This window comes from Labeo rohita, chromosome 20 (genome assembly GCF_022985175.1).
Source record: "Labeo rohita strain BAU-BD-2019 chromosome 20, IGBB_LRoh.1.0, whole genome shotgun sequence".
NCBI lineage: Eukaryota > Metazoa > Chordata > Actinopteri > Cypriniformes > Cyprinidae > Labeo > Labeo rohita.
In genome coordinates this window covers 33,456-50,416 of record NC_066888.1, presented here as the reverse complement: position 1 = coordinate 50,416, position 16,961 = coordinate 33,456, and the positions used below count along the sequence as shown (strand labels likewise).

At 37.7% G+C, this 16,961-nt stretch overlaps 1 protein-coding gene across 1 annotated transcript in view; it reads right to left on the bottom strand.

The window, feature by feature from the left end:
• map3k5 (mitogen-activated protein kinase kinase kinase 5) overlaps nt 1-16,961 on the bottom strand; it is a 43,873-nt gene that overhangs the window by 13,485 nt on the left and 13,427 nt on the right. Inside the window, exons 3-13 of the mRNA XM_051138221.1 lie at nt 15,157-15,180; nt 14,488-14,681; nt 13,139-13,307; nt 9,698-9,804; nt 8,819-8,989; nt 8,497-8,609; nt 7,414-7,573; nt 5,169-5,322; nt 4,748-4,855; nt 3,790-3,842; nt 3,583-3,678 (exon numbers count right to left, since the gene is read on the bottom strand). Of these exons, the coding sequence (XP_050994178.1) occupies nt 3,583-3,678; nt 3,790-3,842; nt 4,748-4,855; nt 5,169-5,322; nt 7,414-7,573; nt 8,497-8,609; nt 8,819-8,989; nt 9,698-9,804; nt 13,139-13,307; nt 14,488-14,681; nt 15,157-15,180 (1,349 nt within the window). The remainder of the gene's footprint in view (nt 1-3,582; nt 3,679-3,789; nt 3,843-4,747; nt 4,856-5,168; nt 5,323-7,413; nt 7,574-8,496; nt 8,610-8,818; nt 8,990-9,697; nt 9,805-13,138; nt 13,308-14,487; nt 14,682-15,156; nt 15,181-16,961) is intronic.

The following is a 16,961-nucleotide window of genomic DNA, read 5'->3' as shown; positions in this document are numbered from 1 at the left end:
CTTCTCGCTCAACCTCAACCATGTCTCACCACAAGCGTCGAGAGCCCTGATACCCAGGTAAAAGTCACTATTCCCGATCACTACCAGGATTTATCTGAGGTCTTCAGCAAATCAAAAGCCACGCAGTTACCTCCACACCGTCCCTGGGACTGTGCAATCGATTTACTGCCCAACGCCATGCCACCTAAAAGTAAAGTTTATCCACTGTCTCGGATGGAGGATCAAGCTATGGAGGACTACATTGAGGAGGCACTTGAATCAGGATTCATCCGGGTATCTACATCCCCTGCTGCCGCGGGGTTCTTCTTCGTGAGCAAGAAGGATGGTGGGTTGAGACCATGCATTGATTATCGTGGACTTAACAATGTTACAGTAAAGTTCTGGTACCCTCTGCCTCTAGTTCCCCCGGCTCTAGAACAACTACGGGAAGCCACCATTTACTCGAAACTTGATTTACGAAGTGCCTACAACCTCATCAGGATCAAGGAGGGGGACGAATGGAAGACTGCATTCCTCACCACTAGGGGGCACTACGAATACCAGGTAATGCCGTACGGGTTAGCCAACGCCCCAGCTGTCTTCCAGTCCTTCATAAACGAGATACTTAAAGACTTTATGAACAAATTCGTAATTGCCTACATTGACGACATCCTCATCTTTTCCAAGTCAGAAGCAGAACACATCTCCCACGTACGTGCTGTACTATCTCGCCTTCTGGAACATCAACTATATGTCAAAGCGGAAAAGTGTGAGTTTCATGTCCACCAAACATCCTTCCTTGGATATCAAGTCAGTCACCAGGGGGTCAAAATGGATCCGAGTAAAATCCAGGCAGTCACGGAATGGTCTCAACCATCGACCGTCAAGGAGTTACAAAGATTCCTGGGCTTTGCCAACTTCTATCGCCGATTCATCCATAATTATAGTACCATTGCTGCTCCTCTAACTTCTCTGCTCAAGAACAAACCCAAGAAACTCAGTTGGACCGAAGGCGCAGAACGTGCATTCGCTACCCTCAAGGCAAGCTTCACTACCGCCCCCATCTTGAAACATCCAGACCCGGAGCTACCGTTCGTCGTGGAGGTGGATGCATCGGACTGCGGTATCGGAGCCGTTCTGTCTCAACGTCACGGTCAGCCAGGCAAACTTCATCCCTGCGCCTTCTATTCCAGAAAAATCACCAGTGCAGAACGAAATTATGACGTGGGTAACAAGGAACTTTTATCCATGAAGGCAGCCATTGAGGAGTGGCGGCATTGGCTTGAGGGCGCCAAACACCCATTTCAAGTTATCACGGACCACAAGAATCTCGAGTACATCAAGGGTGCTAAGAGGCTGAATCCACGCCAGGCACGTTGGGCCCTTTTCTTCACTCGTTTCAACTTTACAGTCACTTATCGACCAGGAAGTAAAAATAGCAAGGCGGACGCTCTCTCCCGGCAACATGATCCACACATGGATCTCCTTCCACCAGAACCCATTCTTCCACCCACCGTCATACTAGTGCCCATCTCATGGGACATTATGGAAGAAATTCAGCGAAGGCACGAGCAGGACCCTCCACCACCACAATGTCCACCCAATAAGCTCTATGTACCACAAGACATGCGTCAACAAGTTCTGCAATGGGTCCATACCTCGCTTAGTGCAGGACACCCAGGTATATCTCGAACTTTACATCTGGTGAAGAACTCGTTCTGGTGGCCCTCAATGACTGCTGACACCTCTACCTTCGTCAAGTCTTGTCAAATCTGTGCACAGTCTAAGACCCCCAAAGAACTGCCTTCAGGATTGCTGCAACCATTACCAATTCCACAACGACCCTGGTCCCATCTGTCCATAGATTTTGTCACAGATCTGCCATCCTCCCAAGAATTCACAACCATACTGGTAATCATCGACCGCTTCTCCAAATCCTGCCGTCTCATCCCTCTAAAAGCCTTACCCACAGCCATGGAAACAGCCCTAGCTCTCTTCAACCATGTCTTCCGAGTGTATGGCCTACCTGAGGATATCGTCAGTGACAGAGGTGCTCAGTTCACTTCACAAGTCTGGAAAGCCTTCTGTAAGCAACTTGACATCAATGTCAGCCTCACCTCAGGATACCATCCGCAAAGTAATGGACAGGTGGAGAGACTCAATCAAGAGATCGGTCGATATCTCCGTTCATACTGCAGCAGAGAGCAGCACAGATGGTCAGAGTTCCTTCCTTGGGCCGAATATGCCCAAAACTCACTCACCCATTCCTCTACAGGCCTAACCCCATTTCAGTGTGTCCTGGGGTTTCAGCCCCCCATGTTCCCGTGGTCAGGTGAACCCTCTTCGGTACCGGCTGTCGATGACTGGATTAAGCGTAGTGAGAGGGTGTGGGATAGTGCTCATGTGCGCCTCCAGCGGGCCGTAAGGAATCAGGAGATTCAGGCCAACAGGCGCCGCCTTCCGCACCCTCCCTACCAACCTGGACAGCGGGTCTGGCTCTCAACACGGGACATCAAGCTGCGGCTGCCCAGCAGGAAGCTCAGCCCAAGGTATGTTGGACCATTTAAAATACTTAAATGTATAAATGAAGTTACATACCAGCTTGAGCTTCCTCCTAACTATCGCATCTCTCCCTCCTTCCATGTGTCGCTCCTAAAACCGGTCCACCCGGAGGCTGACCCCGGCCAGATGGCCCCAGAACCGCCGCCACCCTTGGATGTGGACGGCTCACCTGCTTACAAGGTAAAGGAGTTGCTGGACTCTCGGCGCAGAGGGGGTCAGCTCCAATATTTGGTGGACTGGGAGGGCTATGGACCTGAGGAGAGGTCATGGGTAGCCGCCAACGACATACTGGATCCGTCCCTCACGGAGGAGTTTCATCGAGCCAGACCCGACCGTCCAGCACCACGACCACGGGGACGACCTCGCCGAGCTCCAGGAGTCGCTCCTAGAGGGAGGGGTACTGTAATGCCACGCCAGCAGAGGGAGCCATCTCCCGAGTACTGACTGCACGCTCCCTCTGCTGCTTCTACTGTCACTTCCTGTTTGGCAGTATTTAAGGACTCACCATGTGCTCACTCACTGCGAAGTATTGCCAGTTTACCTGCCTTACCGAGCGTTTTCTGATTATCTTGTTTTGCTTACACGTGTATGATTCCGCCTTGTTTTCTGACTGCCGTTTTCTTGGATTTCCCCTATTGGATTGTTTGCCTGTGTGGACTGCTTATACGGTTTGACTATTCTGCCTGGTTTATCACTACGTTTACGGATTACCCCTGGACTGTTGTAAGATTGGACTGCTTTCTGGTTTTTGACCCACTGCCTGGCTACACGTGTATGTTTTCTGTTGTTTGCAATAAACTTCCGCAAATGGATTCTAACGCCGCCTCAGCGTCATCGTTACAATAAGTTTGTAACTGTCTGACTTCTCTTCATCTTGCCCTCTCATGACTGAAAGCTAGTTTCTAGTTCTCTAGTTTATTGTCTAGAAGACAATTAGATCATAAAATCTGCTATTTTTGTCCTTATATTGTTTATGGCACTGTAAGGAAGAATAAATGTAATATGGGGGAAAAGGCATTTGCAAAAACACACATGACATACCTCTTGCAGTGCATCTCTGTGCAGAAATAGATTTGGAAGTCTTCTGAGTTGTTCACCACATACAGAAAACAGCTGCGCTCATCAAATTTGGAGATGCTTAAAGCAAAAAAAAAACCAAACAAAAACGTTTATTCTAGTGCAGGAAGGTCAGGTCAGGTACAGTGTCTCAATGCTTAATTAAAATTTATTAGGGAAGACAGCATTTACCTAACACCTCGCACTGATGTTGCACTAAAATTCCACTCGTGGATCCCTTTACTCTAAAACAGAGAGAGAGAGAAATTGTACTCACCCAGAAGTTCATCAGGACTGATAGCATGAAAGCAAAAACATTAGCAGTCTGCAAAATACAGTCAATGATGTTCACAATAAAATGACTGCATTATATTTCATTGCTGGACGTGCACGATATTCAGGCTGTTTCCTCAAAGCCCTGTTAGACAATGACTTTGCATGCAGCGTTTGCGCAAGAAGGTACCTCTCAGAACTTATTTCAGACAGGCTTCTGAGGCAGCATAATAGTCTAATGATGTACAACAAAATATTAAGACAGCTGGTGATATAAAGCAAATATTCATTACTACAATACTAATTTTTCCCTACAAAAAAAAGCAAAAGTGAAAAAGTTGTTCAAAAACATATTTACCTGCATCACCGTCACTGGGTTTACACAAATTATGTTTATTTTAAGCTTTTTTTAATTAAAGTCTAGATCTATGTTTTAGGTTTATGGTTACATCTCAGATGTAAAGCTGGGACCTTAATGTTTTAGGTTTACAATTAGAGCTGTAATGAAAATGTGCAGGCATTATTAAATTAGCCAAAATGAAAACATAAGAGTTGACGAGGGTCTAAAACTTTGTAAACCGAGGCTGTTCAAGAAAAATCAGCCAAAACTTCGGTTCTGGCCCATAATTTAGTAGCCTAAGTTGAGTGCATTTTTTGTTGATGTTATAAAAACAGTATATATATATATATATTAAGAATTAATACACTAAAAATGGTAGATACAGAGTATTTGCCAAGTTAAAAACATTTTAAGAGCTTTTTTAAGATCTGCTCAAATAAAATGAATGTAGTATGTAAGGATTTAGAGAATGTCAACAAATCAAAAAAGAACATCTGAATTTAAGAACGAATGGATAAATAGTAAATTATTTATTACTTTGTCATCAGAAGTCACATGCCAGATGGATAATGTATTCTCTTCCACATCTTTGTTGATTGAGAGGTAAGACGGCTGGTATACTTTAGTTGGCTCCAATATCAAAACCTGCACACAACAAAAACAAGCTAAATTAATCCTGACAATAGTCAATGCTTTACATGCCATTAATGGCCAATAGTCTTATGTGGTGTCTCAAGTCAATAAACAAAAAAACATAAAAAATTGCCAGTACTTGACTGACTGTTTACATGCACATTAGAAAAAGGTTTACTGCAGGGTTTTGTATGCATCTAAACACAGTGCTTGTAAACCTGAATGTCACTTTCGTGTCCTAAATGACTTTCTCACAGTAAGTGTTGTGATGTGGCAATGATGTGGCAACATAGTGTAACAGTCACTGTGTGAAGAGGGTTCATACAGGAAAACGGACGGATGACACATCCTGTTTGGTGGCTTCCACCATAAAGTCCATCCAGAAGTCCACAAGCTCTTGTTTAGGGGCCTGTGGATCAGTGGTTGGTTTTGTAAAGTGCTTATAGATGAGGATGGTCTCAACTAGTGAGCGTAGATACCTGAAATACACATAAAACACAAACACCTCAATGAATGAACAATAGCCTACTCTAAAAGAATACAAATATGACTCAGTTTTAACTGACGACTACATTCTTACATTTTCTGAAGCACTTTCATGAATATAATGCTAGGATGTTGTTAGGAGTTTGCTTACTAGTCCAAGCCAAAGAAGTCCACCCAAAAGTTTGTATACTGTCTCTAGATATGGCTTAGTTTTCTTATTGAATTTGTCTGCTGTTGTAAGCACAATAATTGACATCATAATAAATAGCTGGCTGAACATGGTTAAATTCAGATGGTTAATATCATTTATTAAGTTGGGTGTCCATCTTAGAGATAATCACCATATTTATAATAATACAATCACATTTAAAAACATAATATGATATTAATTATATAAATAAATAAAAGATATTTATTATTTCTACTGTAAAACCATATTAATTTCTGGAACCTCCTTCAAAGATTTTACAATCTTCAGTATGTATGTATGTATGTATTTGTTTGTTTTTGAAAATTAACATATTTTAATGACAAAACTGACAAAAATCATTTTATTCATCAAAATAAAATAGTACAAACTTGGCTAAAGTGAATGTTCTGAACAAGTATTAACTTGGATATTACGCAAACCATATTACTAAAAATATTATATACTGTAGGTAGTGTATTTATATCAATACTTTTGTCCATATTGATGAGGATTTTACCCCCTCCCCACCTCATACATTTATACAGACAAAACAAACCATTTTTATTATTTACTTTCCCACAAAACGTGTTGCTCCGATGTTTAATAAAAACATTTATATATTTTTAAACACTGTGGAAAAAGTGAAAAGCACATTTTCCTTGAGGTGTGTAACTTTAGCCCCGTTGTAACCTATTGTAGGTAATTTAGGTAATATTATAATATTTACTATCCACAAGTTTCCTACGCCCCATGAGGCCTTGCGTCAAAAGTGGGAGCGTCTTCCGGTTCAAAGTAAACAAGCGGGAAGTGACACTCATTCATTAAACAGCTGACAGGAGTGACGGGCAAATAAAGCCTCGTGAAGCACCTAGACCTTCCTCGGACTGTTTCGGCACAAGATTCAAAGCTTCAAGAGTGTCGAAAACAGTGCGATCTGGTGGTTAGTTAAAAATAAAGCAGCCAAAAGACTAAAGCTCCGTCGGAAGACGCATTTACCACAATTTCCATAGATCGGTCCATGTTATATGCAACAATAAAAGCCTAACCGTGTGTGTGTTTGTTTGTTGACTTTCTGACTCTGATAAATTAATTTACCCATTGAATAGTGCCATTTAATGCCAGTACGAATATCCATATGATGCAATATAAGAATAATGTACACATATATTAATTGCATATGGGATATATTTAATTAAATGTAATTATTAAATAGGTCCCAATGAAAATGCACTTGCAAAGTAAGATCTGGGGGTCGAACATTAGGACACGCAAAGTGAATCGCGCACATGACTGGACAGAAACTGAGGCTTCTACTAAAGTGATTTCTACGTTAACAAGCTTCGAATCGAGGCTTCATTTGGCATGTCCTTTAACACAAGCTCTTAAGTCTCGGTTCAAATGTCATTTCACTAGTTGACAGTCATTCAAGATTTATCGATCCAAACTTGCTAATAACACATATTCGAAAAGCATATGTTGTCCATAATAACAATGACATCTCTCATAAAGGTGTGCATCTTCACAAAGTAAACAATGGTATAAAAACACTTGGCCTCTTCGCTAATTGGCACACAAAATACCATTGGTATACTATGTATCCGCCACCTCACCGGAAGTTGTACCCACGTTCTTTTTTACAGTAGCGGCCCCCGGAAACTTGTGGATAGATAATACTTAATAAGATAATACTTTTAATACTTAAAAAAAGAAGAGAAAAAAAAAAAAAGCAATGAAATATTTCAGTACTACCTATGAATTTCCCAGGCTTGGAGGTTTTAAAATTTCCTAAACACAGTTTTGTTCAAATTTAAATTGCAATAGTTACACAATTCTATGATAACATGCATATTATTTGAAACAATGACACATGTAAAATGTGAATGTGTGCACATACCAAATAGGAGCTTTAATTTTGAAGAGTTTCTCAGAGGCCTGGATGACTCGTGTGCTGTCACAGGCAAGAATACTAGCCCCGAGAAAGAAACCAACATCCCAGTAACTCTGTAATCTATCCAAACTGCCCTTCTTCCCCAGAAGACTGCTCAGCTTCACACCTACAAAACACACAGATTAAGTGCATCTATTCTATTAAGAGACATATTAATATATGGAAGACTTGATAATATATATGATAAATTGGTACCTCTCTCACTGCCTATAAAATATATATGGCAGACAAGAGCATCAAGTATAGTATTTTGGAAAATTCCATCATTAATATGCAATTTAATATTTTTAAATTGTCACATTGTGCTTGCACAACTCAGAAAACCAATCTAGGCTGTTTTTTTTTTGTTTAGTTTTTTTAAATTACAATTAACAATATTATAAGTCTTAAACAAAAACTACAACATCTCTTATATGTAATGCACTTTTTCAGATGTGTGTGGATAACAAAATTAGTCAAGACCCATGTGAACCACACTGAATCAGAGAGCTGTTTATTTGAGAACCACTGCAAATTGATTAGTCTGATTCTGCAAACACTTCTGGGAAATAATTGAACTTAACTATGTACTGAAGTACACTGTTCACTTCTGACTATCGACAAACAATTTTCATCCTCTCTACATTCGAAAGCAGGTTTGGCACCATTCTGAAATGGACTGCCCACTTTTCACTATCCAAACAATGAGTAATCCCAAAATCATGTTGTTGTTGCTGAATATTTTGTTCAATTTACTTCAAATACATGACATTACTCAAGTAAAACAGGTGATGAGTGCCTTTCATGTTCAGGAAAGTACTTTCTGACAAATTAAATGTTCATCCTGCACAGTTTATATAATGTTTTATTTCAGCTCAAAAACTATCAGGCCAATTTTTCTTATGACGCCAGACAGTAAAAAAAGAAAATAAATGAATAACATAAAATTAAAAAATAGAAAGAAAGAAATACAATTTGCCCCACCACTTTTGTAGTAGTGGTTGAACTGAGTCTCAAGTCAATATTATCCAAACCGTCAAACAAACGCACCTACTTTACGCAGCTCAAAGGAGGAGTCAAACTGATGTCCTGCAGCCAGTAACAGCACTGCATAGTTTATACCAGAGTGCAACGTGGGCTCCGATTCAAAACCTTTTCTAAACCTGTATATGGGGAGAGAGAGACACTACAATGTCACTGTACCTGTTACTACAGTCACTTACTATGGTGAATCTCGTAAAGGCTGTCAAAAATGTCACAATGCAAAAAAACGAACAAACAACTAACAAAAAAATGTAATGGTCCTAAAAGAAGACTTCATTTAACAATATATAATTTAGATTTTTGTGCGAAATGCAATTCAAGTCCTCACCATCGTATGCCTTCATCTCTGCTATCAGTGTCGATGAAATGAGAGTCCAAGAACATATCCTTATAGATTCGGCCTACCAGGCAATAAATATCGGATGCCACCTGCTCATCTGAGTTCACCAATGGCAACATAATATCCAGTGCCTTCTGTCTGTCTCCTGGTAGGTTTCTCCTGCAGAGACAGACCAAACAGAGACTGTGAAAATTTAGAAAATAAATACCTTCTTCTATCCAAGTTTAATATGCACAGTCATCTATATGTAAGCCTTTTATAGGCTACTTTTATTGAAACATGTAAACACTATGATCCTGTGCTGCTTTCAGAACATTGCACTATTTGTTGGATTAGCCCGATACAGCAACACTGATTCAACCATTTGTTTGGAACAGGACTATATTTTCATCAGATATTTCTTCGGGGATGTTTTTTTTTTAAAAAAATGTTATTAAAATACTTTTATTCAGCAAGGACACATTAAATTGCTCAAAAGTGACAAGACATTACAACAAAAGAAACATTTCTTTAATAACTATTTCAAGACCAAATCAGCACATTAGAATTTCTTAACGATCGTGTGACACTGATAACGGGTACATTTTACAATATATTCACATAGAAAACAGCTATTTTAAACTCAAACATTTCACAATATTACTGGTCTTGCTGTATTTTTAAATACTAATTGCAGTCTTGAGCATAAAGGCCTAAAAAAAACATAACAACTTTTGATTGCAGTATATTAAACATCAAACATTCTGATTAGCTGTGATTATGTAGTATCACACAGCATTTTAACATTCAGTGTAAAGAGACAAATTACTTGTAAACATATCAAGTTAAGTATTCCTAGTTAAGACACAGTAAGATGTTTAGTGTCACCTGTTGAGGGCAAAGGCGTAGTGGAACTTTATGTGAGGATGAGCCACTGGGTCGAAGGTTGGCAGCTTTTCCAGTGTTTCAACTAACTTCACAATGGATTCATAATCCTACAAACAGATAACCACAAGACAAAAAAAGATATATAATATTTATTATACAATATTATAAAATATATTTTTCCTATTGCTTTACAATTTCCACCCCTAACCACCAGCCTGCTGACGTGAAAAATACATAGAACAAAACAATAATACAACGGAAAATCTTTATGAATAATTCTGCTGTGAAAGTACATTCAGTTTCTTCGTACACTGTATTTCATTATTCTAAACCTTTGAAAAACATTGTTTAAACAATGATTCTAGCATGAAAAATTTATTTGCTTCATACTAAGCACAAAAATATTTCTTAAATTAGAGCTAGAGTTTGAACTGACTGCATGTTGTCACATAACCACAACAACGTAATTAATTAGACTTTTGACACAATTTCTTTCAGTTGAAATAAAGTTAAATGTACTATGTACTACACTACACTACAGTTTTCACAATAAAGTCCATAAACTCAAGCACAACAAATCAGACTACACAATTTGTGAATCAGTCTTTTGTTTGTCCAATTTTTAAAGCCTATATCAAATATGTGATGTCTTGTGATAATGACAAGATAAAATAAAAGAATCAGTGAATCAAGCTGAAACTACAATGATTCACTGAAACAAACCAAACTGCCCAAATGAGTCAAACTTCTAAATAAAAATCTTAACATATGACCCAACCATGATAAACAATACTAATAGGCAGAGGTTAGCAAACATAAAGAGGTAATTAACATACGCAAAGACAAACTTTAAAGTATATAACAAAAAACACCCATTTCATTTTGAGACTTTGAGAAAGGGTGGAAAATTAATTTATGAGTGTCTTTGGTGCAAGAAACCTTGACTATAAGTGAACATCAGCAAAACGAAATAATTCTATAAAAATGCAGAAGATGGCCTAATAAGACAGAAATGAATTTGAAATGAAATGAAGGTAACAGAGTGTAAGGAAACTGCCAAGGTGTGTCAGAATTATAGCAGAGCATTTATGACTTCCTGTTCTCCTCTTATTAATTTTTAACAGCGCAGGCACTAACAGTCCTAACAATGTTAGGATCCTTTCTTTGAGTACTGTATTTGGAAACTTTCTCTGACAACTTCAACATCCAAAAGCAACAGTACTTCTCTTCTTCTACATTTGGCTAGGCTAGCAGATAGATACCAATTTTGTCTTTACAAAATTGTCTGTCTCCATTCAGCAGCAGACCAACCAGACACAAAGAGGAGGCAGTTAGCATAAAGCAGAGCCAAGATTAGGGACACACCAAGCTCTTCAAACATTTACTACACAATCAAACTCGAGCTCTACACCTCACCTTGACATCTTCAGGGGAAATTCACAGTAAAGGAGTTTATTCTGTTCTTGGGAATTATCAACTCACAAACTGCAAATGCCAAAACTTACATTATTTGCCATTTATAATATTCCATGGACTACTTTAATCAGAGCAAATCATGCTAACATTTTGCAAAACGGACCTTAGACATCATGATTGTGGATTAATAGAACATTCTGGGTTAAGCTTAATGGACAAAGTCTGTAGCATGCTGTTGATTACTACAGAAAATAATTTCTACGCATCCCTCCATTTAAAAACAAAAAAAAACACTGTGTTCACAGTGGTACACTAAAAGTGGAAGTGTTTGTGGCAAGACATTCCGGACGTTAAAAAAAGCAGAAATTAGCATAAATCTTGTATTTTGGTTAAAGCATCAGCTTTTCAGAACAAAGATGTGTTTAAGGTGTACTAGTGGACTTCTTGTTATGTGTCACTGCTGCAGTTCCTGAGGGTGGAGTATACTTCAAGTAAACAGTGTTTTATTAACACAAATCTTTGTACATATTATGCATCATTTACAAGGTGTACCATCTTTACATGGTCATGACAGGAGTAGATTTGCACAGACAAAGTAAACAATTTCATCACTCATATTAACATGTTGTGGCGGAGAGACAGCTTGAGAGACCCTGAGGATAAGGAAATGCTTGTTAACGAGAACTAACAGGTGTTATCACTTTTGCAGAGAGGTGTGAGAGTATAAAAACCCACTGCTGCTGAAAGATGGGATGAGAGAGATCCACGCTGAAGAATGTCCTGGCCATGTGTCTACATCTGCTACGTTCAAGTCCTCCTGGGATGTTCCTATTTACGAGTTGATAAGTCATCATTGTGACGTGAGGTGCTTTCAAGTCACTTTGGTCGGAACAAGATGGCGATTTACCTTTTCTACATAAAATTCAACTATTTTTTAAACTGCATCTACAATATGATGAATAAAGAATGTGCATCGTGTTTTTGCTTTTTTCTGTTTTTATTCAATTTATGAAGGTGATGTAAACTGCATCATTATATATTCTATGGTAATTATACAATAATATAATATTTTGCACACGATGTAACTACAGAAAAGTCAAGTTTTAAATAGGACAAATATTGAAACTCTTTGGTCATGTTTGAGCGAAATGCTAACAGTTTAATCAGATTCAATGATCTGTGCTAAGCTATGCTAAAAGTGCTACCGCCCGACCCAGAGATCGGCTGAATGGATTCGAAACGGTAAAACTCAACTGTTTAACTCTAGGGGAGTTGGAAAATGAGCCTATTTTCAAAAATAGTGGAGTGTTCCTTTAATATTTAATATTTAACATCCATAATACTGCTACAGAAAGACTCGTTTTGGGTTATTCAGAGCCTGATGAAAGTATTTTGATAATATTGTAGACTTTTAAGTTTGCTTTTAATGTTTGACAGCTAAGGAGTGAAGAGAATAAAGTCATTCTTAGCATGAACATTTAAAGAAATTTAATGGAAGTTGCTAAATGTCTGCGCAAAGCATCCCAGTGTCATCTGTAGGCAAAAGGTGGATACACTGAACCCTTAGACACTTGCATAATATTTAATAACAGTGCTCATTTAGGTGTTCATCACAGCACAATGCCCTATAAGCTTCCATTGTAAGATCATTACAATCGAACACACAATGTTGGTTTGTTTTAAAACCGAGACACGAGAAAATATTTTTTGGAGAACTAAAACAGCATCTGACACAGAGAATCCAGGTGAAGCAAGTAAACAGAAGCAGAATCAACCTTATGAATGGCTTATGGTTGTGTCCACATAATAAGCAGTACTGCAAGATTTGAAAAAATTACACACATCACCTTTAACATGAATCTTTAACATCCTGTTAAAGTGTGACCTATATCAACCAATAGCATCCTCCCTCCACACGTTTCACCACTGCATACAAGTTTTGTATAAAGAAAATCTTTAAAGGTAAGCATAATTGTGATGAATAATATTACAAATACTTATGTGATGCTTATGTGATGCAGTCACCTGAATATCTCTGTATGACAGGAGGAGGTTTATGACGACATCAGCTGAAAGATACTCCACGTTATCAAGCCGCTGCTGGATCCGTCTGAGTTCAGCCGCTAGCTCTGCTCCGGTGTAAAGCTCACGCGCTTTACGAATCTCATTCAGAACGGTCTCACGGAAGTACTGGCTAAACAAGCACACAAAAGAGACAAAAAGAAAAAAGTAACTGAACTATGCAAGAACGGAAATACACACTGCAGATTCACAGAAGTTATTATAATACACTAACACTAAGCAAACATTTTTAGGAACAACATTTCAGCCCCAAGGCTGATTAACCACTAATATAGTACATGCTGTAATTACACCACCTGAGTGCATGAAACATCTATCTCCACTGATGACTGTCAGTATATTCCATATATAATGACCCTAAATTTCTATATGACAGCATTATAAGCATGCATATTTTTCCCCCAAATCAGCACAACTGCAAATGTTATGATAATGATTTAATAATACTTCAATAAACAAGAAGTTATTACTGCGAGGTACATTGAAGACACAATATTTTCAATAATGTCTTTTTGCTCTATTTCACCAATGAAAATATGGTTGCGGATCTCCAAACAAAACACAATGGTGTTTTGTTCCTGACTGCATCAGTATTTTAGCATTTTAGAACAAATTATTGACTGTATTCATAAATACAGTTATTTGCTTTGTTCTTGAATGAATCAGCTGTCTGAATGAGCTGGTTAAATGATTGACTCAATGACTCACTTAAGACAGTGGCACAGTTCCTTGTTTAAAGTATAATTTAGTGTCATTTTATTTCATATTTAAAGTATCATTGTTTAAAAAAATCTTTTCATATTTCAGTATATTTTTTATCTTCTCAGTTTATGCTTCTCATGGGACTCAAACCCATGACTTTGGCTTTGCTAGTGCCATACTGTTGATGAGCTGCAAAAATAAATTACTACCTTCAGTTGAGAACTATTATGCATATATCCAGCTTTTACCTGATTATAATACTTACATTAATTAATATATACAACATAGCAAATTTCAACTGGCTGACAGTTGATATCATCAGCGAAATTAACGCTTTTGTATTGCTGAGCTCTGTTCAGTGTGGACTATATGGCATTACAGGTATTATAAACATTAACAGAATACATTTCTAAGGTGAACTGAAATAATGTGAAATAACAATACGACAACACCCACAACACACTCATAGTATATTCAGCCACAAAACTGTAATTGTATTACTGCTATAAATGAACTGTGTAACTCAACATTCAATTAACTAGGAGATGAAAATGAGAATTGAGGAGACAAAGCAAGTTATGAGTTCCCACCAGGTGTTGGTCTTGCAGCTGGTGAGCAGCTGAGTGAGTCTGTCTAGCAGTGGCATACAGATGGGCCCCAGCAGGGCCTCAAAGCTGGGCTGCATCAGTTCACTCAAACCCTTCATCAGACTGCTCTCACAGCAATACACCTTATTCTGAGGCGTCACCATGTACGGAATGAACGTGTAGTTAGTGGCACATGTCTGGGAAAAAGAAAAAAAAAAAAAAAACAAATATGAGGAAACATAGAAGCAGAGGAATGTGGTTAATATCCACAGTTAAAATAAACACTGATCAATAAATCAGTAGTAAGCAGGTATGTCATTCCCCCCAAAAATGGGTCAAATGTATTTTCTGGGTTGTGGACAGCAGGAGGTAAAACTACACATTTTATTTCGTTTTAGATTATAAAATCCTACGACAGAGCTTGTTGCAAAAGTCTCAAACACCAAAATACATCAACGATGTCTGTCAAATTCCTTATCTCCTGTAGTATGATATAACCAAACATAAAATAGAAAGTTTTCTTTCTTCACGTTTTCAGGTTTGCAATCAAACCGATTAACCTATATGAATTACAGCACAAATTTAAGAAAGGATGCAAAATTTCTTCTTTCTATTTGAAAATGGCATCAAATTAACATGAGGCAGAGAGTAAGTGAAGATTAAGAAACTTACCATATTCCTCTGACATATCACCTCCTGTACGAGAGAAACATCAGACACAAATTAATTCAGGATGTATAAATTACCTTTTTTTTGAATGAATGAATGAATGAATGAATTCTATTCTAATTCTAATGGTTTTACTAGTTCTGTAGTAAGTTTATGTCTGGCTGTACTAGTTCTGTTTCTGTTGAGTATGCAAGCAACCATTTGCCAACTTGACATTTCATTTCCAGTGACAACAATAAATCAAAAGTGATCACTATGATTTTTAATACCTTTCTCTTGTCAGATTATTATTTTAGTGAACTGTTAAAACCAAAGCGTGTCATTTTTTGTGCAGAAAAAAAACAAAAACATTTTCTTCTATACCAGTTTAATTCAGAGAAAACTCAAATTTAGCCATTGCTTGGCTGACATCTTTCAGAATGTAAACACTGACGATTTCAAATTAACGTTTGTTCTGCAATTCCATTTTTAGTTGCTTTTTATTTAAGATGACCTGGACATCACACTATTACAACAATGTGAGGTGTTGTATTGTGGAGTGTTTCCTGAAACTGTTTAATTCCTAAGCAAGGCACTTCATACTGAACATCTGCATATGTGTTTGCCAAGCACCATCCTCCACTAAATTCTGCCTAGTAATAAAATCACTGCCTTAAAGAGCTCTTCTAAATATATCTCATATTATGCAATTTACTCCCCACTCACCTGGCATAATTCCATTTAGTAATGTAAAGTAATAATGGAGGTGTGTGACCTCGCTAGGAGGATCTCCATGACAGTAATGCCTGCCTACAATTCACTGAACAACCTACAATAGATCATTGTGATGAAACTGTTGGATGTCTAAGTGATGCACTACAAATTATGGGGGTAAAAATTTAAAAATTGCCCATCCAATAAATGCGTGCCTATTAGCCTAATACATATATTAATTAGAATATTTGTAAATGTTTATTACAATAAATGTACTACCCACAATGATGCAGTTGCTTACTTTAATTTTGCCAAGCAACACATGAACCTCCTCCCAACTAATTAGATCTTAGGGTTAGAATGTAGGGCACTTAATCAGTTCCTCACTCTTATTCAGTCCAAATGGTTTTAGACTTCACAACATTTATTGGACAGGATGCATGAACTTATCATTTTTGCTACCTTACACCAAAGTTTTGTTTATCTCTTTTTTATGTTTTTTTTTTCTTTTCTCTGTCTTATATTACACATTTCTACATAATGAACATTACTGGATCAATGTCAATAATGTTTTGTGTTATTTCGCCTCAACATCATTTCACGAAAGTGCTTTTCATTCCTTGAGAGATAGGAAGCGTTGGGGATGAGATTAGTGTATTTGTTCTTTTGGAATGTTGTTGCTGGTCCAGGAAAATGTCCTACTTGGCCAAATTAGGGTCACCTGATGCAATAATACACTACCAGTAGTTTGGACATACTTGGCTTAACTTATATTTTTCATGATCCTGATAACGTTTTTAAATAAAAGGCATACATTTAAAGGTTTACATTTACTTTTGTAGACAAATATAAATAGTTTCTACATATAACTTTATTAAACCACATATTACTTATACTTTTTAAAAACAAAAATGTTGTTTAAAAATGCTGATAGTAAGGAAACACATAAACAGGTGCTAAGCATACATTTGAACACTGTTTATCCCAGAATGCAGCTTATGAAGAGAATGTCGAGAGTGAGCAGATCTGAAATCTACAGACTGGATTTTAAACGATTTTTGGTGATCATTATGGCTGGGCAATAAACAATATCATATTGAGACTGATACAATTTA